The sequence below is a fragment of the Camelus ferus genome, chromosome 5 (assembly GCF_009834535.1).
Source record: "Camelus ferus isolate YT-003-E chromosome 5, BCGSAC_Cfer_1.0, whole genome shotgun sequence".
Classification (NCBI taxonomy): domain Eukaryota; kingdom Metazoa; phylum Chordata; class Mammalia; order Artiodactyla; family Camelidae; genus Camelus; species Camelus ferus.
Window position 1 is genome coordinate 85,498,709 of NC_045700.1, and position 23,971 is coordinate 85,522,679.

Below are 23,971 nucleotides of genomic sequence, written 5' to 3' on the forward strand. Positions count from 1 at the left end.
ATTTCAGAGTTCTGACCTGCAGAACTGTAAGATAATCAATGTGTGTTGTCTAAGCCACTAAACTGCAGTAATTTGTTAAGCAGAAGGAGGAAACTCACACAAAAGATGTGATGTTTGTAATCCCAGACATCATACCGGCAGGTTGCGTTATTCAGACCTTTGCATCATGGTTTGAAATCAAAGTTAATCACTGAAACTTGTTTGTCTGAGACCATTTATAATGCAAGCTAATGTGTGTATAGTAATTTATCATTGACCCAATGAGTTTTGTTTGTTTGTTTTATATCTCTGTTAGAGAGTGAAGCTTCAAGCTGTGAAGTCACATGACCTGGCTTGAATTTTTGACTGTCACTTCACAGTAATGTACCCTTGGGAAAGTTGCTTCTCTGATCCCCAGCTTCCTTACCCATAAAATAGGAGGACCTGAAGGTTAATTTTGTGTGTCAACTTGCCTGGGCCCCGGATACCCAGAGAGCTGGTTAAACATGATGCCTGGGTGTGTCTGTGAGGGCATTTTGGGAGGCGATTAGCATTTGAATTGGTGAACTGAGTAAAGTCATGGCCCTCCCCAGGTGGGTGGGCGCCATCCCACCCACTGAGGGGCAGAGCTGAACAAGAAGGCCAAGGAAGGTTGAATTCCTTCTCCATCTGGTTACTTGACCCAGAACATTGATCTTCTCCTGCCCTTGGTGCTACTGGTTCTTAGGCCTCCAGACCTGGACTGGAATCCACAATAGATGCTCTGGTTCTTAGGCCTCTGAATTATACCAAGGGCTTTCCTGGGTCTCCAGTTTGCAGATGGCAGACTGTGGGGCTTTTCAGCCTCCATAATGATGTGAGCCAATGCGCTTTCTTTCTTTCTTTCTTTTTCTTTTTCTTTCTTTCTTCTTCTTTTTCTTCTTTTTCTCTTTCTTTCTTTCTCTCTTTCTTTCTCTCTTTCTTTCTTCCTTCCTTCTTTTTCTTTTCTTTTCTTTCTTTCTTGTTTTCTCTACTTTTCTATCAATTTATCTATCTTTTCTTCTTTCTATCTCCCTATTGACTCTGTCTCTCTAGAGAAAGCTGTGTAGACTAAGTGAGATGGTACATACAGGGAGTACAGAGTGGTGCCTGGCACATAATAAGAGAGTCTTGAGAGTTGGCCGGGGCAAGTCTTGAGATGAGGGGTTCTAAGCTCCTTCAAGGTCATGAAAGTTATCAGCAATAGGGGTGGCTCATACTCTACCCTTTGTTTTTTCCCTTATGACACGCAATGCCTGTATTGATTGGTAAAAACTATCTAACATGATCTTTGTTATACTAACCAATGAAATAAAAGGAAAAAAATAGTCTCATTTGGAAGAAATGATATAATAACAACATCACATTTTTAAAAGACAATCTTGTGCCAAAATTTGTGAATTTGCAGCACACTCCTGGAGCAACTGACAGTTGATGTGGTTTCTAAAGCTTGCTTACGTAAACACCTGCTCAGGTATGTCCTGTGTGTGAGGTGTGGTCTAGGGAGCATCTATTATTGTGTATTAACTTACCCACTTATCTGTCTTTTCAGGGGCTGCTGGGGGCACTGGGGGCCCTTACCTCGTCTGAGAAATCCGGATTCTGGGAATGGTGCAGCACTGCCGTGTAGGTGGCTGAGGTGAAGAGGGGTCCTCCAGGTTTTCCATAAATACACTGTGTAAGAAATTATGAGTTGAATAATTAGGAGTGTCTGAAATGAACCCTAAACACAAAAAAGGTCACAACTCTTCAGTGACCCATCCTGGGACAAAGACGAATTTTGCGGTAGCTTGCCAGGCTTAGCTGACATCTAATGAACCTTGAACTTCTTTGACTTGCTGTCCTGTATTTATTATACCATGGGGCACAGCGGAAGAAAATTTGAAGGCTTTAATTCATTACATAGACGCTATATCAACACTGAATTCCTGAATCAATTCACTATCTAATTTTTGATTATGGAGAGAAGAGATAATCTGTTCAGTTCTAATTCCTGCTGCCTGTGGTATCCAGCTCTGATCTAGAGTTGAAGGCCATCAGTCCTGGGTGACCACAAGGCTCAGTTTGACCCCAGCTTCTGACATGCCAGTCCCAAACCAAGAATGCAGAGCTGGAAGTGCAGGGCTGGCTCCAGGCTCCACCACATTGTGTCATTCTTCTAACCTGGCCCCAAATCAGGCCAGGGGATGGGAGATGGCACTTCCTTGTCCTAAAAGCCCCTTTAGCACAAGGCTCAGGGTCCCTCTACTAGAGCCAGCTGTATCTCTGAGTAACGCTTTAAGATGCAATGAAACAGAGGTCCCATATACCTGCACCTTCTAGAATTCTTCCCATCAACAATGCCCTTGCAGGCCCCGTGTGTTTGCCCTCTGGTCATCGCCTTTGTTTGCTTGTTAATTCCATCTCACTTGATTTTTATCTCCCGATGCTAATATTGCTGTGGAACTTGGAATGTGGGGATTCTGAGAGTGCCTCAAGGCTATTTCAAAACCCTTTTTCTCTCTACTCTGCAGGACTCATTCAATCCCTCAAATTGAGGACTGTTCTTCTGAATAATGCTACCACCCTTCTTAGCATAGAATACACAATTGGTACCTGACAGAAGTGCTTTCAGAGATTATCTCAGTTAATTGTGGGGGCCAGTTAGAAACTGGCTTTGTTCTTTACTATACTCCATGCCTCTGATTCACCGAAACAGGGATGATCTGGCTGCAGGCCCACTGAAAACTAATCTTCCCTTCCACTTTTATAGGTTACTTCAGCTTTATAGGTTGTTCAAAGTCCATAACATAATAACAGTATCTTTCAAATACGAACTCCGAAAAAATGCAGATTTATAGGTGAGAACAGCCCAGTTCACACAGACCTCATGGTTTTATTGATCGTATTAAATCATGCGATCAGCAAGAGGGACCAGCCTCCCAGAGGCATCCCCCAGCTCCTCAGCACGTGGCCACCTGCACCTCCCACAAACCTAAGTGCCCCATGGGTTGGAGCCCCCCGCCCCAGGGGCCGTCTGGTCAGCGCACAGCAGCCAGTCTGCTCAGGGCACGCGAAGGCCGGCTGGGATGTGGCATTTTCAATCAAGCACTGAACTGGGAGGCAGGCTAATCTTTGAAAAGGACAAAGTCTTCCAGAGAGGAATCTTTGCATTTATTTCACACTAGAATGTCTTCCTTTTTTCCAAATCACGAAAAGCTAAGCAGAGCCATGAGACGGGCGTTTCTAATAGACCTACTTAACGAACGATGCCTATTCAATCAGGTATGTTTAGGAAATCTGAAACAAACGTGCTGAATTGCTCCGCTTTCAGTCACACTCCAGTCAAAAGCCCCTCAGGGGCGGCGGAGCGAACCAGCAGCGCCTGCCTCCTCCTTTCCGCTTCGTCCCTCCCGTGAACTTGGCTCACCTTCAGGGGCTTGGCATCTTCTTCATCGGAATTTTTGAATTCAATGCACGTGGTTATATTTCGTGCCTGAAATTACAGCCAGAAAAATGATTGTAATTTCCTGTTAGGTAACACCAAAAAAAAAAAAAAAAAAAAAATTCAGGTGCCTAAAATAAGTAGCCTTAAATTAAATCTGAAAAATGTAGACTAGCCAACACTTTCTTGTGACATTACCCATAGTGCTCAGAAAAAGCAGAAGGATTGGAGAGATTATTTAAAAGGGAAGAAAAGCCTCAGATTGGAAGGGTGCAGGTAAGCTATTTTCAGAGTCTCTTAAACTAAAAATAAAATCTAGCATAGAATTATTTAGGGCTGATTTCAGAAAGGATTATTCATAGGTCACAAAACATACATCCTTAAACACTTTTAGGGTGAAACTCATTACTGCCTCTTATTCAACACTTTCTTCAGATGGTTTTCTATTCCAAAGTGTTGGCCTTTAGTAATTTGTATTTGACCTTCAAAAAACCATCTTCATATGGTCTAAATTGGGGGTGGGGGGCGGGCGAGAAAGGGTATCTCAGAAACATATCACACCTTGTTGAAACACTTCTGGCTGTCATACTTGAGGTGCTTGGGGTAAATGTAAATTTGATTTTTGTATACTCTGTAAGGGCGGCAATGCTTTGTCGAGTCGTAAACAAATTCTTCCACCTCCACTGTGGGTTCTGGCTGAGCCGTCACATTGAAAGGCTTGACGGGAATAAAGGACGATGTTACACAGTCTTTAAAAATCAGAAAATAAGAGTTTGTCATTGAATAGGCTTGTTTGTAGGTGAACAATACTTAACATATTTTTAAATTGTTCCACTCAAAATATAAACTCCATAATTGTTATACCAATTTATGACAGATTAAGCTGGCCTGAAAAATTTGTAGGAGGTAGGCAGGATACATAATCAGTGACAAGAGTTAGTATCAAAATTGATGTCTCAAAAAACTAAATCTTTTGGACTTTTAACTATCTTCTTTTTATATTAAGTTTCATATAAATAGTAAATTTTAGATAGAAATCCTCTAAGCACACTAACCAGGTATTATCAGGTTAAAAACTAACCCACTGACCTTAACTTTAACACTAAAAACATTGATATCTGACAGCACAAAACCCTCTCCCAATGGGTTTACAGTATTTTTCCCTGTGGAATGATTTCACAACATAGGTCCTAATCCCCCTGTGCTATTAGTTAACAATTTTATTTTTCTCTTCAGTTTTTACAACCTTTTAAAACCGAAACTTGTAAAAACAGCCTAAGGGGGAATAAAGTCCATTAGGAATTTATAAATTAAAACTTGTCACTAAGTAGTTTGGAGGCTGAAGTTGTGGTCCTAAAAGACAGCAAATCCTTCTACCTTCTCTTATCCTACCTGAAATCTCCCTGGGTTCCAAAAAGCAAAATCGTTAACTAAATATGCTTGAGAATCAGATTACCGGGTTTTTTTTTTCCCCCCAAATTATAACATATTTATTATATGTTCAGATTTCTCTGATATCCTACAGTCCTTTCAAAGAGAATATTTTAGCTTTCTCTTTTGCTACTTTTCTTTACCATAGGTAATAAAAGCCACACCCCACAAATCAGGAAGAGGAAATGGCTTAGTTTGTCCCCTGCTTTGTCACATCAATCAATATAAAAGTGATTTTGAGCCATGGCTTACATCAGGATGCTCATTTTACTTCATATTAAAATGACTTGTGGAAAAACTGTAAGAATGAAAACCTTAACAGTGCTAAGGGCAATTCAAATGTCCTGTGGTAATAATTCTCTCCCCATTTGTAGTTCTTTTTAGAATGCCCTTATTCATTCATTGCTTCACTGGGGAAGTCACTAAAAGGCATAATTAGAAGAAATAAAAAACAAAGAAACCAATGTTACCACTTAAGAAATAAATTCTGCAAATCTTATTTACAAATTAATAAAGACTCTTTCTGAAATTCAAATGTTCACTGGCAAACAGAACTTCTGGCCGTATTCCGAAAAAGATATATGGTCCCTGTGTAATAAGAGAGTCTAAAAACAAGCCAGCTATAATTAATGCATGGCCACTTGGGTAGCTACACATGGTGTTCAGAATAACTCTTTGGTAGCACAGTGTAGCATCACCTATTGGGGGTTATTGGTTTATCCATCTATTGTAAACTGATGTGCAACCCTCCAAGGTTTTGAAGATTAAATAATTTAATACCTTGCTGGGTGCATGGTGTACACCAGATGAATATTAGGTTACCCTGAATATAGTTCCTGCCCTACAGTACTTACAGTCTGTCTTAATGGAGAAATAAGCCTCAAATTTCTACAGGATAATGAATTACATGTATTCCAAACTTTGAGAAAAAATTCCCCAAACAAACCTTTGTAACAAACCAACTACCCAACCAACCAACCAACCAACAACAAACCACTAAACATTCCAAACTCTACATTATCATCATACTTGGATGCTCCAAAGGAATGTTGTCAACAGTGATATCCAGGCTTCCAGGAATGGTCTGCGTTTTGCTTATTCTGTCAGCTCTGTGCAAATACAGAAACACACACACACACACACACACACACACGACACACACAAGGAATTATTCTAGTCGTCAAGGAAAAACCCAGTTAACTGTCATTCTCAGTGTTGATAAGTGGGACCCTAAACAATCTTGTGAATAATTTCTTCAATTAGTTTTATTTTGAAAACTAAAAGTTACGTGATGCTGCAAATAAGAACTAAAAATCAGGGAGGGGTCAAGTTACAGATATTCTGAAGAATGTTTTAAAGCTATTTGCTCCGACTTCAGATAACATTTCTATAAATAGTCCAACACATACGTACAATGGTAAATTGTTAGTTTTGGTAAATGGTAAATCGTTTTTGTTAACAAAAAGTACTGGTATTTGAACAGGTGTAAGGGATTCACTTTCAGGAGGAGTTTGAGGAAGTTCTGAGAGCCCGGCCAGTCTCTGCTGCAGCTGCTAAGGGGACGGTCTGCTTTCTCCCTCGTGACCCACAACTGAAGGGGACAAGGGACCTTTCCCTGATCCTGGTTCTTCTTCTTCTCCCATCCTTGGAAGAGTACGTGGGCCCTCCTTCCCTACCTATCCCTGTACTGTGTTCATTCTCATTCATGAGTCCTTGAATGCCTCTCCCTCTCTCTTTACTAAAACCCTCCCACCTATCTTCCTTTATAGTAAGGTGAAAGTTGCAGATAACAGTTTCCAGTGTTACCCTTGTCAGGAAATCTACTCCAGGAGGCAGAATAATTACAGTGGTGGGTCAGAGCCAGCTCCTCCCAGCTTGTGAGAGCTGATTGCTAAATATTCAGTTATTTTGCCTACCAACTGTAAAACACCGCCATTGTTAAAAATGAAATTATATAAACTTACCATTACACAAATTACATTCAACACCAAGGTAACAAGGACTGAAAATTCATCACTTGGTAAATATTTTACTACATGGTGAGATTATCTATGCTCTGGGGGTTATTTATATCTGTCTGTGTGGTGGAAGTGTTATGTAATGGTGTGCACATTTCTTTCCAACTGCATGTTTGGTGAAGCCCCACTGGTAGTCTGAAATCAGCAATGGTAGGAGAATTTACATCACACTACAAATCAGTTTTCCCCCCAGAGAGTCAGTGGTAGACATTCATCAACACACTACTGAGAATAAATGTCATAAAGTGTAAGGCATCCATAAAATAATTTAACATCTCACCAGCATGGCATTAGGTATTCTAGGTGCCCTCTGAATGCCATAGGAATAACATTCTTTGCTAAACAATAACATGGGTTTTGTGAGAGTGTGGTCTTCTCCCGTTTTGCCCATTCCCTTCTGCTCAGCATTACAACTTTTTCATGCATTAGTGCACTGGAAAAAGAGTAAAGAGGAAAAGCATTCTTAATTCCTATTTAGTGGCTGTAGGCATTTTGACCTTGAAGTCTGATAAAGTCAAGAGGAGGGTCTCCCCATGTAAGGAGTGGTCTTGTAGGCTCATAAAAACGTAATATTGGTTCATGGGTTCCTCCAAGATTTTATTTCTTACCTTTATTTTGCTTTCTAAGGTTTATATTTTTTCCAAAACAAAAAAAAAAAAATAGGAAAACTTCCTTTCTAATTAAATAGAAATATATCTTGTATTGAAGACACAGAAAATATTAATCACACTTGTTTCATAGTAATATATTATTTTTGTTTCAGATAAACAAAATTAATTGATGGGGGATTGTTGATTCTTAGATGGGAGAGGCAGAAAGAGAACACTTGGGAAAGGAGCAAAGGAATCCTGTGTGTATCAGGGGCTAATGGTTTACAAGTCACTTATCATGAAAGATTTTATCATCATCAGATGTTGAATACATGGTGATTCATTTTAAAAATGTTGTGACTTTCACGGTTTTCTTCTCTTAGCACTAACTTCCATTGTCTTTTCCAAAAGCATCTGAAGAACAGAAATATTATAAATAATTGTATTCACAGCAATTAGTTACTCTGTGGAGTTTCAAACATATTCTAAAATCCCCTAACTCTCCTCCTATTTAGAGGTGTTTTTGTACCCTTCATTTGAATCTAGGATCTGTGACAGTTGACTGTATCCTGTGGCAGAAATAGCACTGGGACAGCTTCTGGTCTTAAGGACCCGGCAGTGGTCATTTTCTGTCTGTCTCTTGGGACATTTACTCTTAGAACTCAGCCATCAGGCTGTGAGGAAGCCTTGGTATCCCATGGAGAGGCTCCCATGGAGAAGAACAAGATCTCCAGCCCACAGCTCCAGCTGAGCTCCCGGCCACCAGCCAGCACCAACTTGCCTGTCATCAAATGCTCTCTCTTGAAAGTGGACCCTCTGGTTCCACTTAACCTTTCCCGGACGACATCACATGCAGAAGAGACAAGCTCCCCTCACCTAGCCATGCTCAATGATGGACTCAAGAGTAAAATTAGTGAGGCTGTTATTTTAAGCCACTATGTTTTGGGGTGATATGTTACATAGCTATTGGTAACTGACGTAGTTTAATGTTTCACGTTCCTTCCATGCAAACCTGGCAAATTTCTTCTTCTGGCGTCATTTGGAAATAAGTGAAGTCATCTGCAAAGCATCTGCTTTCTGGAGGACTTTGGACATATGAGAATCTGGCAATCAAGTACTGCTTACACAGTGATAACAAATCACCAGTAGCAGTGTAGCCGGCTCATGTTAATTTCAAGAGTATCCCCCCCCCCAAATCCTACCTTCTATAATCAGACACTAATTTAAGTAGGTCCTCAGTTGAAATCTTGCTACTTTCTTGCCTATACAATGGCGAAAATCTTGAGTCTCTGTCCACATTTCCCTGGTTGTCCTTAAATACTGATCTGAAAGAAAACAATCTTCATTCAGGTTGGTATTTGCATACTGTTTACAAAGATGACTTAAAATGATTCAATTTTCCATTTACAGTGGAAGAAATTCCAGGAACTCATAAAATAAAAAGACAAGAAAACTTCTTAAGCAAAAGTTTCATCTACACGCTGTAATTGTCATCTTTAATTTCTTATTTTCAACTCAGTACCTAAAGTGACAGGAGCCCATATTACGATGACATTCATTTATGATTCAGTAACATATCAAAGCCACAGAGTATTAGGGCAGGTGGAGAGGAATAGGAACACATGTTACTACTTTTTCATTGCTTTCTGAGCAAGCCGGGGTCACATCAGTTTGGGTGATGCCATTAGAATTTATGAATAAAAGAAAGCAGATAAGGTTGTGTACATGGGTGTACTCATGAAACATTTTCTTGGAGATAAATGTGCCCAACGTCCTAAATTTTGGGGCAGAAACAAAGATAAAATGGAGAACACCTGAGTCAGCATTTTGTATCAAATAAAGAGAACACCATGAACCTGAGCCATTTATTTCCTTCCTTGATTCCAACGGAACTCTATAGACTTAGTTAAAATACACAAACTGTTTTTAATCCAAGTAATATAGTGATGCCAGGCCATACTTGCTGCTGAAAAGCAAGTATACACAGCAGGCTTAATGTCACTTTTCCTGGTCCATAATTCATCACACTCTGTGCCTACCAAAGAAAAATCAGACCCATGCATTACTGATTTGTCTTTAATGTTAGAGAAATGCTGAATTTTTATTTCTTCTAACGTAAGGACCTTAACGAAACTCTTTCATTGCTCTTCACTTGGACCAAAGATTTCAATACCCAGGTTGAAAAGGGCATTTAAGTGGATATCTGATCATAGAGCTTCAGCATCAAATAATTTAGAAAGTGCGCCAGGAATTTATCAGAATGATATTTTTAGAATCCTTCAAACTTTCTCATTTTTCTCCATTAAATAATAACTGAGGGCCAAAAAGGTCCCCTATCAAATCACACTGGGGGAAGCAGAATGAACATATTTAATTTGAAGATTATTTTTATTTAAGTATTATTCAGGGCTTTTGTTTGACGTGTGTAACAGTTTGAAACCAACATGATGTTTTTCCCAACATGGGAGGAGGTTAAATTGATTTTGAGTTGTATTTTCTTTCTTTTTTCTTAAATACCCAGTCACTTCAAATATATTGGTAGACTTGGGCTGTATCGCTGGCTTTTGTTCTTACCAGCAGCTCTGTCCAGGAAATAACTCACTTACACTGGCCACATCATAAAGAACACAGCACCACAGTGAAGCACAGCTCACACTCTGTCCCTGCTCGATAAATATGCTAATTGGCAGGATTGCAGAGAACTGATCCATTTATACAGATGGTTTCAGGATGGCTGAGACACAGTGCCCAGTTCCAACTGCCAGAGTAGAGCAATGATCAGGGTATGATGAGGGTCTCAGAGCCATGACATTTGGGGTGTGGCTGAAAAACATGTGGCTTTTAGCTTAAAAGAAAAGAAGCTGAGGTGTCCCGGAGAGCTTCATTCATAAGCAGCATGAGGAGCTGTGGTATACAGAAAGAACTGGGCATTTTTTTTTTTTTTTATGGCTTTGGAAGACAAAACATAAGTGACTGTCAAGCAGTTTAAAAATATTTAAAAAAAAAAGAATTATCTCATCATTTGAGCTATAAAAAGACAAGAAGAGCTATAAAAAGACAAAAAACTTGAGTTTTTTGTCCCTGGAAGGATCCAAACAGAGGTTGGACAACCATTTATTGGGAATGTTTCGTTGTTGCCTGTGGGTCTTCTCTAAATGTACAGACATAAGAATGAAATTTTTATGTTAGTCTCATTTAATTTGAAAGAAATTCCAGTGTTTTACTCTGGTCCATTTGGAAGGTTGCCTGGGACAGAGGAAAAAAATCAAAGAGCCCTGTCCTGGAAGCAGGCACACATAATTCTGGGGCTCATATGAGCGGAAAGAGTTCCATTTAACAATGTGACATATTTGCAAAGGTGAACCTTCCCCTGAATCAATGAGTGTACGATACACTATGGGACCCTTTGAATGTGTCCTCTTTATTTACCCCAAATATAGCCTGCCTTTTTTGTTTTTGCTATAAAATGGCACTACAGCTGGTGTCAAAAATAAGAACATGCACCAAATTAGTTCTAGATAAAACAGTCCCAGTGATGAGGATGGGTGCCTCTTGCAGCTGGTGTGATGATTGGATCTGGGTGATAATGTGCTTGCAAGCTAATTGCCAATTCTATGCTTCTAAGCGGCAGCGGATTTTCAGGGCCAAAGCGTTTTAGAGAACACTCAAAGCTATGTCCTGAAACAAGCTGCAATCAAGAAAATATAATAGAAAGAAAAAGTAGCCAGAGAACCAGCCGTGCCAATAGGGTACTGAAATGCAGCAGGAGGCTAGCTTATGTCAGTATGACACGAGGAACAGGAAGCCTCTCTCTGATTCGGTCAGCATTTATTTTCCTCCACATTGTGAAGGGAAAATGAAAACTCTTTGGTGGGATCTTGTGCTTGGTTTTGGTGGTCAGCTATTCCAAGTGGTCTCACATGAAATCCTGAGAACTGCACTGCTCACCATTTTTTTTCAGTTGCTAGAGATGTTTATGTACATGTAAGTCATGTATTCATATACACGAATTGGTGATGTACACTGTCTCCTAACTATCAACAAGCCACTAATCCGGTGTTAAGGTAGCGTGAACTTAGGGCTTTGTTAGCTTTCCTATCCTAGACATAATCACTTCAGCTGTCAGTAATCTCATCAGCCTCCCTAGAAACGCCCTCTGTCTTTCTTCCAGTGTGTCTTACTAGACAGCTTCAAAGTAGGATTATTACTGATCTTCCTAACTTTTCAGGTTCTTTCAATAATGGGTAATTCTTTTTACTTCTTTCCCACATTACTCTTCACTGCCCCAAATTCACCTGGAAGGGGGACTTGTTGAGGCGAAAATGATCTCCACAGGAAATCATTTTTAATAATCATATTAGAATAATGACTCTCTTTTATTGGGTACATATCTGTGCATGTTAACCCCTGAAATAGTAAATTAGATATTGACCATTTCCTCCTTCATACATTCAAAAAAATTGAGGTAAAGACAGACTATAAATTCTTGCCTAAATTCAACTAAATGGAGTTGAGATTTGGAACCTAGCTCTGGCTCTAACATGTCTGCCTATAACGATGCTCGGGAATAGTTCCCGATCCTTCAAGAGAAGATGTGTTCACCATTATAATCTTGCTAGATTGGAATATTTCACTTTGCAAAAGGACATCCTGCCTCTACTTGCCCCAACTGACTTTCCTATGGGAACTGAGACTACTTATCAACATGAAAATGTTTGACCTGCGAATTATAACTATTCATCCTTCCTCTTGAAGCTTACGAGGAATAAAAGCTAAGCTCATCATAAAGGGTTCAGTGCACCTAAACAGTATCTTTTTTTCATGCAGAATATGCTAGCTTTAGTTGTCCCTAAAGGGAGAGATGTCAAAGGGAGATAAGATGATTTTTATGATCTCAGATGCCTGGGCACTTGTGATTGCACTACTGTGCACAAGGCAGATGTTGTCAGCTTCACTGGTGAGATGGGGACCCTGAGACTCAGAAAGGAAACTTGACCAAAGGTACGATCTATAAATGGTGCCCTGGTCTGCAGAATGTTTGTCAGACCCCTGCGTCTGGTCTCTTCCTCCTTGACTTAGAAGGCTGCCTTGGAGCAAACTGATTGCTGGAAACTGCATGAGTCTATCTTGGTTTATTACCGCCCTAAATTCCACATTTCTCCTCCCTGCACCTACCCATCTCCAACTTTCAATAACAACATCAAAGTTATAAAAAATATTGGTGAGTTTACTCTGGTTAGGCACCTCACTGGTTACTGTGAGACATAAAATGGCATAACTAATCAGTTCTCCCTTCCTTCTGGATTTTAAAGTTATTTGCCTTGGGATGTTACCACCGTCAAATGGATACTTAACAGGCAGTCTGTTTTGTGGCATTAATTAATCTTTTTTAGTTCATTCAGTTTGTATACTGCTGACCTTTTCCTGTATGTCTATGCCAGGCACTTCTTCCTTTAAGAAATTCCTGTACTGACAGAGACACAATGAGATTGAGGAGGACAATAGTAATTGATGTTTATTTTTTTTAGCAGATCTGAAAAGCAATTTTTGTTCTTTATGCAGAGGTTATATGTGCAGGTGGATGATTCTGCCATCAGTGTCCACGTAACTCAGCGTTGCTATCAGAGGGTCAACTGGGACTGACAGATTTGGTAATGCTAATCAGTACCAAAATCAAAGAGTTTAAGTGATCAATTTGATGGTTTCATTGAAACATCCATAAATAGTGCTGTGTTTTCTACACAGATGAAAACATACAGCTGTGTAAGAAATCATAGTGCTTCCATCGGAATTTTATGCACACCCAACCTTTAGGACTGATACAACATCAAGAGTTTGTCAGACTAAATATACATAATAAAAAAGTTACGACTTTGCTTTGATCCTGCTAAGAACCCACTGCATACCTGGTCTGGCACACATGGTACACAAGGCATGGCCCCAGTCTATTCTGAGCTGTCTTGCTAGACTGTCTTGTAAAACACATGTTTCTGGGGAGCACAAGGTGTTTATGAAGATGAACACATTAGCATTCTTCTAGGTGTAGGTATATTAAAAACAAGTACCACAGTGGTGCTCAAAACTGAAGCTTTCAATGCAGACATAAATACATTTCTATTCTGCTGGTTATCACTGTCAACCTACCTCACTGCCCAAGCAAATGGCATCCGGTACTTCCCCAGCTTGCTGCAAAACTGCCTGTTGGATTTTAGTATCTTTTGTGCATACTAAGGAAAAATAAATAAATAAAAATGTTGTTTAGAACATCACCGTCCAGGTAATGCTAATAAATAATTTCCATGTTATCTTATATTGAAACTCAGCACTATTCTGCTTTACTGGCTCATGGTTCTACCTTATAAAGAGCCAAGTGATACCCTCTGTGTTCAAATGACTGTGTAATTTTTTTCTTTCTTTTTAGTTTGGAAATTTCAAATGTAGAAAACACCCTTCTCTTTCTCTCCAACTTTTTTTCCTTTTTCTGTGACTTAAAAGACCTCAAATTATTGAATGGAAAGTGCTAGTCAATTTTACATTCATAGTTTGTCTTGTATTTCCTTTTATTTGTTACAGACAGAGGTTGGCAAACTTGTTCCCTAAAGAGTCACGCAGTAAATATACAGGGCTTTTTCACAGGTCACATGGTCTCTGTCCCAGATTCTCAACTCTGCCCTGTAGCAGGAAGCCACAATCTTAAATGAGTGAGTGTGGCTATGTTTCAATAAAGTTTTATTTACAAATAGAGGCGGCAGGCTGGATTTGGCCTGAACACCATAGTTGGCCAAACCCTGAATTAAAGGAGTCATAAATATGTTAAAACAGTGCCCTGAACTGTCACACAATCTCAAATTCAATTGTTATATATTATTTTCCCAACTTACTTCTTTGTGTGGATAATATAGATTTTTAATATTTATTTTCTATTAAATAATAACATTCAATTATTATAGAAAATATAGCAATCAAAAAAAGAAAGCAGAAAAAATTTCCCTGTAGTCCCACCATTTAAAGAGCTTATGGCATTTCCTTTTCTCTTTCTTTCTTCACTTAGGTGTTATTATAATTTGGTAAATAATTAATTATTTTACCTTTTCATTTAGTTCAACATAAGCATTGCTGATGTCTTAGTAAACTGTATTTCCATGTTTTCAGTCAGATTAATCCTGATTTTTCATTATTGTTAATACTTTGGTCCTTCGGCAGGGGTTAAAGCTTTATTCACTTTTAAAATTAACTTCTACCAATAGATTCTCAGCAGAGTTGCTGAGTCAAAAGACATAAGCCAAGAGTATATACTTTAAAAACTTCCTGTTGGATACTCATTTCACTAATAAGTGAGTATTTCAAAACTTATTTATCAAACTTGATAATTCATCAAGGCAGTGTGATTTTATTTCTTGAAAGCAATTGAAATTATTTATAAATATTTAATATAAATATAGTATATATCACAATATATAATATATCAATATATAGTATAAATACAATATTAAATATACATTATTTATCAAAAGATGACATATTACCTTGTTGGAGTCTGGATTTTTAATATAAGGTTCAGCACCACTTGGAATGTTTCCCATCAGTACTTTCTCGATTTTGGCCACCAAAACAATGTCAGAATGTGGATTGCTTACAGAAAATATAGCCTGTGTACAAAGAAAACAGCTAATAAGCATCTGGGAAACCACAGTGAAGACATTTACAAAATTCTACTTTTTTTAGAGTACAGCTTTAAGGGAATTTTTATTTGAAAAATTGCTCATCTTAGGTAATCTATTGGTAAGAATGGAACCAGCATCCACCCCCCCCACCCGCCATGATGAGTAAACAAAAGTGCCACCTGCTTTGGAAATTTTAGCCATTCCTCTGGAAATCCCTTGATGGGAGGTTCTTCTGATTGTCTGGGAGTGACAGTGTCGATGTTTCCATTTTCCAAAGCCACGGAAGCCCCTGGGAGCATCTGCCGGACAGCAGGGTGGTTTAGATCCACGTGGAAATCAGCAGAGATCTTCCTGTTGTCTCTGAGGTCATAAAGTGCCACACTCACAAAAAAAGGTTCAATCTGTGGGAAAAAGGAACAATTGATGGTGTGGCATAAAATCATTACACAAACAATAGCCTCTTGGTACACTATTTAGTAAGGCAGTAGATAAAATACTTCTATTTATACATAGTATAATATTTCTATTTATAATATGTTATAATATATTATGTGTAATAAATATATTACAAAACTATATATAATTATAGTACATATATATAAAATATACTCAGTATGTATATTATATACAATATTAAAAAGTAGTATTTGTAAGAATGTTCCCAGAATCCTTTCTACCAGTGGTTGCAGATCCCAGCACTGTATTTTGTTGGTTTCTTCATTTGACTTTTCCTGCCAAATATTCTCTTTCATATGTTGTATTATATGCAAATTCAACCTTAAAAAATTCTAGTTATTTCCCTTACATGCTCAGTGAACGTCTGCAATGTCAGTATCCTGATGATTCCTCGTTGTCAGACTCATGTCATTCTATTTTGGGGCAGTAATACCTCAGTTTGATGTTTGATTTTCATAGTTCATCATATCGAAAACACAAAAAGTCAACTGTCTCACCACCGGTAATGTTAACCCAAACATTCTGGTCATGTTGGCGTCTTCCAGTTTTCTCCATTATGATGTCTTCATTTTCCCTTTGGTACGTGATTAGCCTTTTTGGAGATATATTCTGAGATTACCCCAATGTCCTGCTACTTGTCAAACCCAATCCACCCAATTCATAACTCTCACTGGAATCAACCCCCACTATGAGGACTACCAACGGTGGTTTTCTGGTTCCACTATTCTTTCTATATTTGTTAGTTGGTATTCTACTGTAATAATGGACATTCCCTTATCCTTCATTTTTTGTTTTTTTTTTTTAGGGGAAGAGGTAACTAGATTGATTGATTTATTTATTTTTTAAGTGGAGGTACTGGGGATTGAATCCAGGACCCTGTGCATGCGAGGCAGGCACTCTAACACTGAGCTATCTCCTCCCCCCGTTATCCTTCATTTTTAATGTATATAAATACACATATATATGTCCATACATATATGCATCTATACCTATATACATATATTAATATATACACATATATACATATATAGGGATTAAAAATGAGAGATACATGTGTTTGTGTGTGTGTGTGTATATATATATATATATAGACTCATGAATTGCTATTTTATCAGTAAATTTCCACCTCTTTCTATCATTATTTACAGCGATACTCAAATTGCCCCAGACTTGGCTAGAGGCAAACCCTTCAGGGTGGCACCTGTGCCTTTACGGCAGCTCCCCATCACTTCTTGAGCACCCCTTTATCCAAGATGTTCCAGGCTTATCTTGTACTTTCCATGCCCCAGCCATTCCTCCAAGAGCCCTGTCCCTGTTAGTGACGGTGACATTTAGAAACCAAGATTGGGGTGCTTGTTATACTCATTGTTTCTGGGACACACACACACGTACATACACATACGTACAATATTCACAGTTACAATGAGTTCTTTATATCTACCTGTACGTGAGTATTTATTAAAAACTCATGGGTTCATGTCGATACTTCCATTTCCAATCCAAATCCTCAAAGGTTCCCTCTAGCCTGCCCCTTTTTCATATTTTAAGTATTTCTTCCAAGAGTCAAAAACTTGGCTCTCATTATCATTAATCTATTTCCTCATTTGTTTAATCAATTTACTTGCTGTTTCAAAGTAATCCATCTCCCAACCACAGTCACCATCTTCTCTAGTTGCCTCCTCTGCCCCACCCTGCACAGTGCCCCATATCTCCACAAGTCCAAGGGCACGGCACCTCTGAGCCTCCATGTGGCTTTCTCCCCACCACCATCTGGATTTCTTGTGCTCCAAGCCTGTGTGTGACTGCCCCCTTCACTTCTTGTCACCACGCTAGGAAGGAAGAAGATGTGAGATAAAGGGAAAATGGGAAGGGAAATAAAAATGGAAAGGAAAGGAAAGATTTCTTTGGTTGAGTTTTTAAAGAAGTAGGAATTAGGTAAAGAGGAGGTCAGAAGGGGCTTCTAGCAGGTTGAGTAACAGGGGCAAAGACATGGAGACATGAAAGAATGCAGGACTAGAGCATCAGAGTGAGATGAGAGTGGAATTAAAAATTAAGATGTGTTTGTAGAAGACGCATTTGAGAGACATTAAGGAGGTACTTGGAAATCCACTGCACACGTACCCGTGTTGGTTGGTTAGAGAGAGAGGTTTGTAGGAGCGTGAATAAGAGAAAATTTCCAGGCTTAGGGCTCTAGGAAACTAAGTGGATGACAATGTCATTCACCAACACAATAAAGATACAAAGATGGATTCTTTGGTACATGGAGAGTCATCTGTAGGATGTTCCAGGGGCAGTTGGATATATGAGTCTTCAGCCCAGAAATTTTTAAAAACAAGTCAATAAAAATTGTTAAATGCTGCCAAAGTATCACAGAAACTGAAGAAAAAAGACTCAAGAAAGAAATAATTTTCAACTAGAAAAACTTCAAATGCAATGGAAATTAAATAAAACAAGAATTGAAATAAATACATGTATATGTAATTGTATACACAGACATATAAATGTATAAATACATATGAATAATTATACACATGCATATATATATATATGTAATCAACTACAGGCTTCTTAAGATGACTATACTTACCAAAAACACTTTTACGTATGTTTTTGCTACTTAATTTTGAATTGATCATCCACCAGTATTCTGTGGACAAGCAAGTTATACACAAAAACCACACTGTGACTCAGTTCATCATTGTAGGACTCGCCCAATGTGGATTTGCTGAATGTTTAATAAGTATCTTGTGTTCTTTGAAATGCAGTATTATGGCCAGCAACAGGCATATTAGTTTAATTTCTTAATATTAGCAATACTTGCCAGCTCCCTTAATGTTAGAATTATACATATAAAATAAAATTCAATAAGTTATCTTTAAAAAAAATAATACCATCGAAAAGTAGAAGTTTTATATTTTACCAATTTAATTTAGTTTAGAAAAACTCTTGGTTTGGGGTAGTGGTGAGTCTGCCAAGAGTTGAAAGACACAAAATTACATGGAAGTAACTCAGGTAGGAACCCCAAACATACTGAAGGTCAAAGGGAAAAAAATCCTTATTTTGTGTGTGTGTGTGTGTGTGTGTGTGTGTGTGAACTGCTGCATTTTGATTTTCATTTCTGCTTCCTGTATGGAAATAAATTACCTACTTTGACAGCCCATCAGAAACCAAAGCTCATATGGCGATTCATTTATTTCTTCCAATCCACCTTTTCAACTTAAATGTCACATCTTACTTTTTGAATCACTGGCTTTTCAGCAAGAATTTGTTTAATAAAGCACCTTCACAGCCTAACAAGTTAAGTCATAGGTTTCTTATGTGTACTTTACCTAAAAAATATCCAATAATATGATATTTTAAATGTAGCTCTGCTGTGAGGCAGCTTCGTTAGTTCAGATTTTGGGAATCGATTTCCATTTTCAAAGAAATATTTTACACTATAAAACCACCAACTTGAATTTGGTTTTCAATTGACTGACTGAAAAATTACATGCTGTCAAATATCGCTTCCCCATCATGAAAAAGTTTTAAAGCCTCTTTTCAGAAGCTCATTTATTAAATGCAATAGTTGGCTCTTCAGCAACTTGGAGAAATATTTCAATTAATTTAAAAGCATCCTCACTGATTAAAAAACAATGCGTTTGAAAGTAGTGACATTATTAAAAGAATTATCAGTGAATAAACATACAAAGATTAAAAAAAATAATACCATTATTATTATTATTATCTGAGTTCAGATAAGGCTGTTTTGTTAGTTTTTTATACTACTGTTTGCAAGCACAATGAAATTGTTAAAAACAAAATCTCTTAGTTTTTTAACATTTATATCGAGTGTAAAATAAAAATACAGACATACAAAGCCCTCAAAATCGACTTATCCCTCTGCCCCACCAGATATGAAAGGGCTCACAAAAGCTACTCTCTGAACTTGGACGTGTTCTCTTGGTTGGCCAGACCGGCCCAAACAGACACTTAGCCTCTGACCATGGGCTTTAGTATGAAGACAAGAACCCACGTGGGAGGAGTCACATGCCCCTGGCACTGAAAAGAAAAGCCCAGGATCTCTGAGTTTCAGTTTTTTAATTTAATTTTTAAATCACCCTTAAATCGCACCTAGCCAAAGAGAGCATTTATTTTTAGTGACTAAAATGATTAAATGACATTATGCCTTAGGTAAAATTTTTCTGGCCCCCTTTTCTATATACATAGAAATTCCTACGTGATTCCCTCTAGGTCACCGCCTGGATTAGACGTCCAAATTCACATCTCTGCTCGGGCCACTCCCTTGAATTCCAAACCTGTACTTGAATCTGCCCAATGGACATCTCTGTTTGGGTCTCTAATAGGCCACCAAGCTTCATGTGTCCATATGGACTTTTTGGCTTGGATCCCCCAAAAGTACTCTTTCTCCAGTCTAGCCCTCTCCTGGCACCACCATGCACAGAAGTGTTCAGAGCAAAAGCTAGGGACTCATCCTTGAGATTCCTTCCCCACCCCCATCCTGTCTATCCAACATATCAGAAAAACCTTTCAGTTCAATCTACAAAGCATCAGTCATATCCACCCATTTCTCTCCTTCCTCCTGGCCAGCCCTCATGCCAATCATGCTGTGAACTGTGGCAGGAGACTTCTAACTGCCTTCCCTGGTCAACTCTTTTGTTTCCTCCAATCCATTCTTCTGATGGGATGCTTTAAAAACACAAATTAGATCACACCATTTTAAAGTGCTTTAGAACCTTGAATAGCCTCCACTCACACTTAGGATAAATCCGAGCTCATCACTACAGCTTATAAGACCCTGCCTAATCTTACCCCGTACTGTTTCTGCCCACCTCATCTTGGCCTGCCTTTCCCGTCAGTCCCTAGAACTTGCTACGACTTATCTGTCTCAGGGCACGCACATGTGTTCTTTCTTCTGCCTGCAACCTTTTCCCCTGACCTGACTTCATCCTTCTCAACCTTTGGTCTCTGTTCAAATGTCACCGCCTCAGAGAGGCTTTCCAGGCTCACCCCACCTGAGGCAGCCCTTTTCCCAGTTCCTCTGCATCACATCTCTCTACAGTGACTTATCTGAAAGAACTTTGCATAATGCACAATCATCTTGATTATTTTCTTGTTTTCTTATTTACTCCCTGTCTTTTCAAAAAAGAATCTGATCTTCAAGAGGCCAGGGGTCTTGTCCATCTCGCTCCCTGCTGTTCCTCCTGTACCTAGAACAAGTCTGACTCACTGAAAAAGTGTTTGCTGGACAAAGAATACATTTGACTTCAACGACTTTCACTCTTATTCACATACTTAGTGCACAGTTACAGTCACAAAACACGACGAAGCTTCACTTTGAGGGCTCTTCCCTTACCGGTGATACATTTCCGTTTCAGCTCACTTGTCAACAAGAATCTCACATGTAACATTAAAAATATCATACCTTGCATGCATCGTATGTATAAACTTCAAAGCAATTTCCCACGTATTAGAATAACAGTGAATATTTAACAAGTGCTCACTATGCACCAAGCACTGTCTAAATACTTTCCATATATTACCTCGTTTAATCTTCACGATGACTTTTAGTTCCTGTTATTTTTCCCCATTTACAGAGGAGGAGACTGAGGGTAAAGCCACCTGCTCAGTGTGCCACCAGGGGTTAAGTGGGAAAGCCAGATGCGTGCTACTTGATTCTCCTCGTTAAACCTGAGGTCCGTAGCATCTACAGTTATCCCTCTACACTACCAGGAAGAAGGATGCTCAGAGAATAGTGAGGTGCCTGAAGACCCAAGGGCAGTAGGTGTTCGAGTCTTTCTGAAAGACTCCACCCATTCTGCCAGCCACTCTCTGTCAAACTAACAAGGCTCGCTTCACTCCATCATAAACAGAGATGTGCAGGGGACCGCGTGTGCAACTTGCAGAGAGAACTTAATGCTGTTTTTCCCTTCCAAAAGCAAACGTGGCTTATATCATGGATCTGTTAAGGTGAAAGATGACAACTGATTTACTAGAAATTAGGTCAGAATGCATTAAAAAAGAATGAAAGGGAACGTGCTGATATAGTAACAATGATGTTTGATGGTAGGATTATGAATGATTTTTATTTTCTTCTTTATAGTTCAACCTTTAATAATGTCTATTCTCAAAAAATGTCCCATTCCTTCTCATAAATTTACAATTAGTATAGAATTGTCCCCTAGAATACTAAGAGAGAACTGTCAAGAGAGCCCACTTGATAGGAAGAACATCTTGTATTGATTTAATGAGCACAATGATGTTCCCAAAATATCAGTGAAGCATCTTTTTTTCCTACCATTTACACGTATTATTTATTTAACATTTGTCTCATATTACTTTACTTGGGTCACTATCTAACCTTGTCTTAAGCAGTAATAGCTGTGAAATCACAAGATGGACTTGTTCGTTATAAATACTCTCTAACGTACATTAAAATTAACATGTAAATATTAAAATAAATGTGTTGTTTTAAAAGGCATCTCAAGTTCCACCAGGAAGATACAAACAGTATCTTTGGAGACTCTGAACCACTGTGCTGATTTAATGGGATGCATTTTAGAGCTAGTCCCTTTGATGCTTCTTTCTTTAAGCTAAAAGGGGAATTTGGCGGCAGCATGTTGACAATTCCACTTCAGAACACTGTGCACTTTTGTCATGTGGGAAAATGTGTCAGTCATACCCCCTGGTCCACTAGAGGGTATGAACTCAGTGCCTGGGGTTATCAGGAATAGAAAAGATTCTGACTGGGGTGCTTGATGTTGGCTGACTGGTACTGGACGTAATGGAAGAGAAACTTACATTTGTTACCGGGTCATTTTCATTCTCTGTAACGCATCCCTGAAGATTTAAGTTGAGAGCTTTACAAATGACCATGATTCTCTTGGCAGCTTTTTCTTCGAATGGTTTGATCACAAGCTCAGGTTCTAAATGGTCCTTTTTCTGAAATTTCAAGCTCTGAAACAAATTTGGAAAGTTTCACTCGACAAATACACATCACAAGAAAAGAGATTCTAAATTATAAACCACAGTCGTACAAATCAAGTTCACGTCTGCTTAGAGAGAATTCCAACTTACGTCTATATCTGGATCCAGGGAGAACAGATTCAGCCTCTCCAAGTTTCGAGTTGTTTTGACAGTCTCTTCCGTTTCTGTGAGGTACTACAGAGAAAACCGTGTTAGCGCTTCGCATCTAAACAGCCGGTTACCTACAGCCCAGCCCCACCCACATGGCCAAGGTGTAGCTCCTTGGGATTATTTCTGCTTTTAATATCATCCAGAACACTCGGCCAACCTTATAAAAACATGCTCTTATTTTTTGACTGCTGGACTGCTTCGTCTAAATCTTAAAAGAAAGCATTTCCATCTTTTCCATGAAAGCAGTAAGTCACAAGTAATGCAAGTTTATTTGCATAGTCAAATGTCAGCTTTATTACTTTGGTGAAGTCCGGGTGTAGGCTGTTCTCTGAAGACTCTGTTTCCTCTGGCGTGCATTCACAAGTTATAGAATTATCCAGGGAATCTTGAAAACACATACCAAGACCGGGTTATTAAATAATCCTCATGAATCACACATTTCCCTAGCCTGTGACATCTCAAAACTGGGTTCGACTCATGAGTGATGAGGGTTGGTGAGCAGACACCTTCACTGAGTCCTGGCTCTGGTATTGTTAAAAGAGCTGGGTTTGGAAATCAGACCATTTGGGGATTCTTCCCATGACACCATCCTGTGCCCATAAGGACCCTGGACCCGTTCAATACTGCATGTTTACTTGGCTGACTTCATCAACACATACTAAAGTTTTCTTATATATGTATATATTTTTGATGATTCTGACTCTCAGGCCATCAATTTAAAACCCACATTCTAACTTCAGTTAGTTAAACTCTTTAAGACTCTCTGATCAGTAATCTAGTTGATTATTATTCAGTAAATCAAGAAGGTATAACACCTACTATGGTATATAGCAGTGGTGTTAAAATCAATAATCATTTTCTTTCTCATTATTCCGTGACTCTCTCCCATGATACTTAAGACTACCAGAATTTAAAGACTTTGGTTTTAATGCACCATGGTGTTGTGCAAAATGTCTTAAAATAGTTGTCCTATAGGAGAGGTGACAGGGTGAACTTGTCTTCCACGTGGCTATGGACCTGTTTCTCTCCCCTACTTTTCACCCCTTCTTTCCTCTCTCTTACTCTCTTCTCTTTGCCTAGAATGGATTAGAAACTTAAGAAAGAATTAGGATGGACAGAAGAAAATTTTTTTATCTTATATAAAACTCTCTAACATCACGCAAAACGTATGGAACTCTCACCTTCAGGCTGATCTCAGTGGGGTCAAAAAGCACAGTGAAAGATGCCTTTCAACTAAAAGGAAGCAACGCCTAC

The 23,971-nt window shown here is 38.8% G+C and overlaps 1 protein-coding gene across 21 annotated transcripts in view; it reads right to left on the reverse strand.

The window, feature by feature from the left end:
- Positions 1-23,971, reverse strand: part of DOCK10 (dedicator of cytokinesis 10) — a 241,864-nt gene that overhangs the window by 67,227 nt on the left and 150,666 nt on the right. For all 21 annotated transcript variants that reach the window (XM_032480362.1, XM_032480371.1, XM_032480370.1 and 18 more), the window contains exons 9-19: positions 23,017-23,102; positions 22,658-22,741; positions 22,382-22,537; positions 15,304-15,525; positions 14,987-15,109; positions 13,605-13,687; positions 8,663-8,785; positions 5,882-5,961; positions 3,983-4,170; positions 3,407-3,472; positions 1,579-1,671 (exon numbers count right to left, since the gene is read on the reverse strand). In XM_032480362.1, the coding sequence (XP_032336253.1) occupies positions 1,579-1,671; positions 3,407-3,472; positions 3,983-4,170; positions 5,882-5,961; positions 8,663-8,785; positions 13,605-13,687; positions 14,987-15,109; positions 15,304-15,525; positions 22,382-22,537; positions 22,658-22,741; positions 23,017-23,102 (1,304 nt within the window). The remainder of the gene's footprint in view (positions 1-1,578; positions 1,672-3,406; positions 3,473-3,982; positions 4,171-5,881; positions 5,962-8,662; positions 8,786-13,604; positions 13,688-14,986; positions 15,110-15,303; positions 15,526-22,381; positions 22,538-22,657; positions 22,742-23,016; positions 23,103-23,971) is intronic.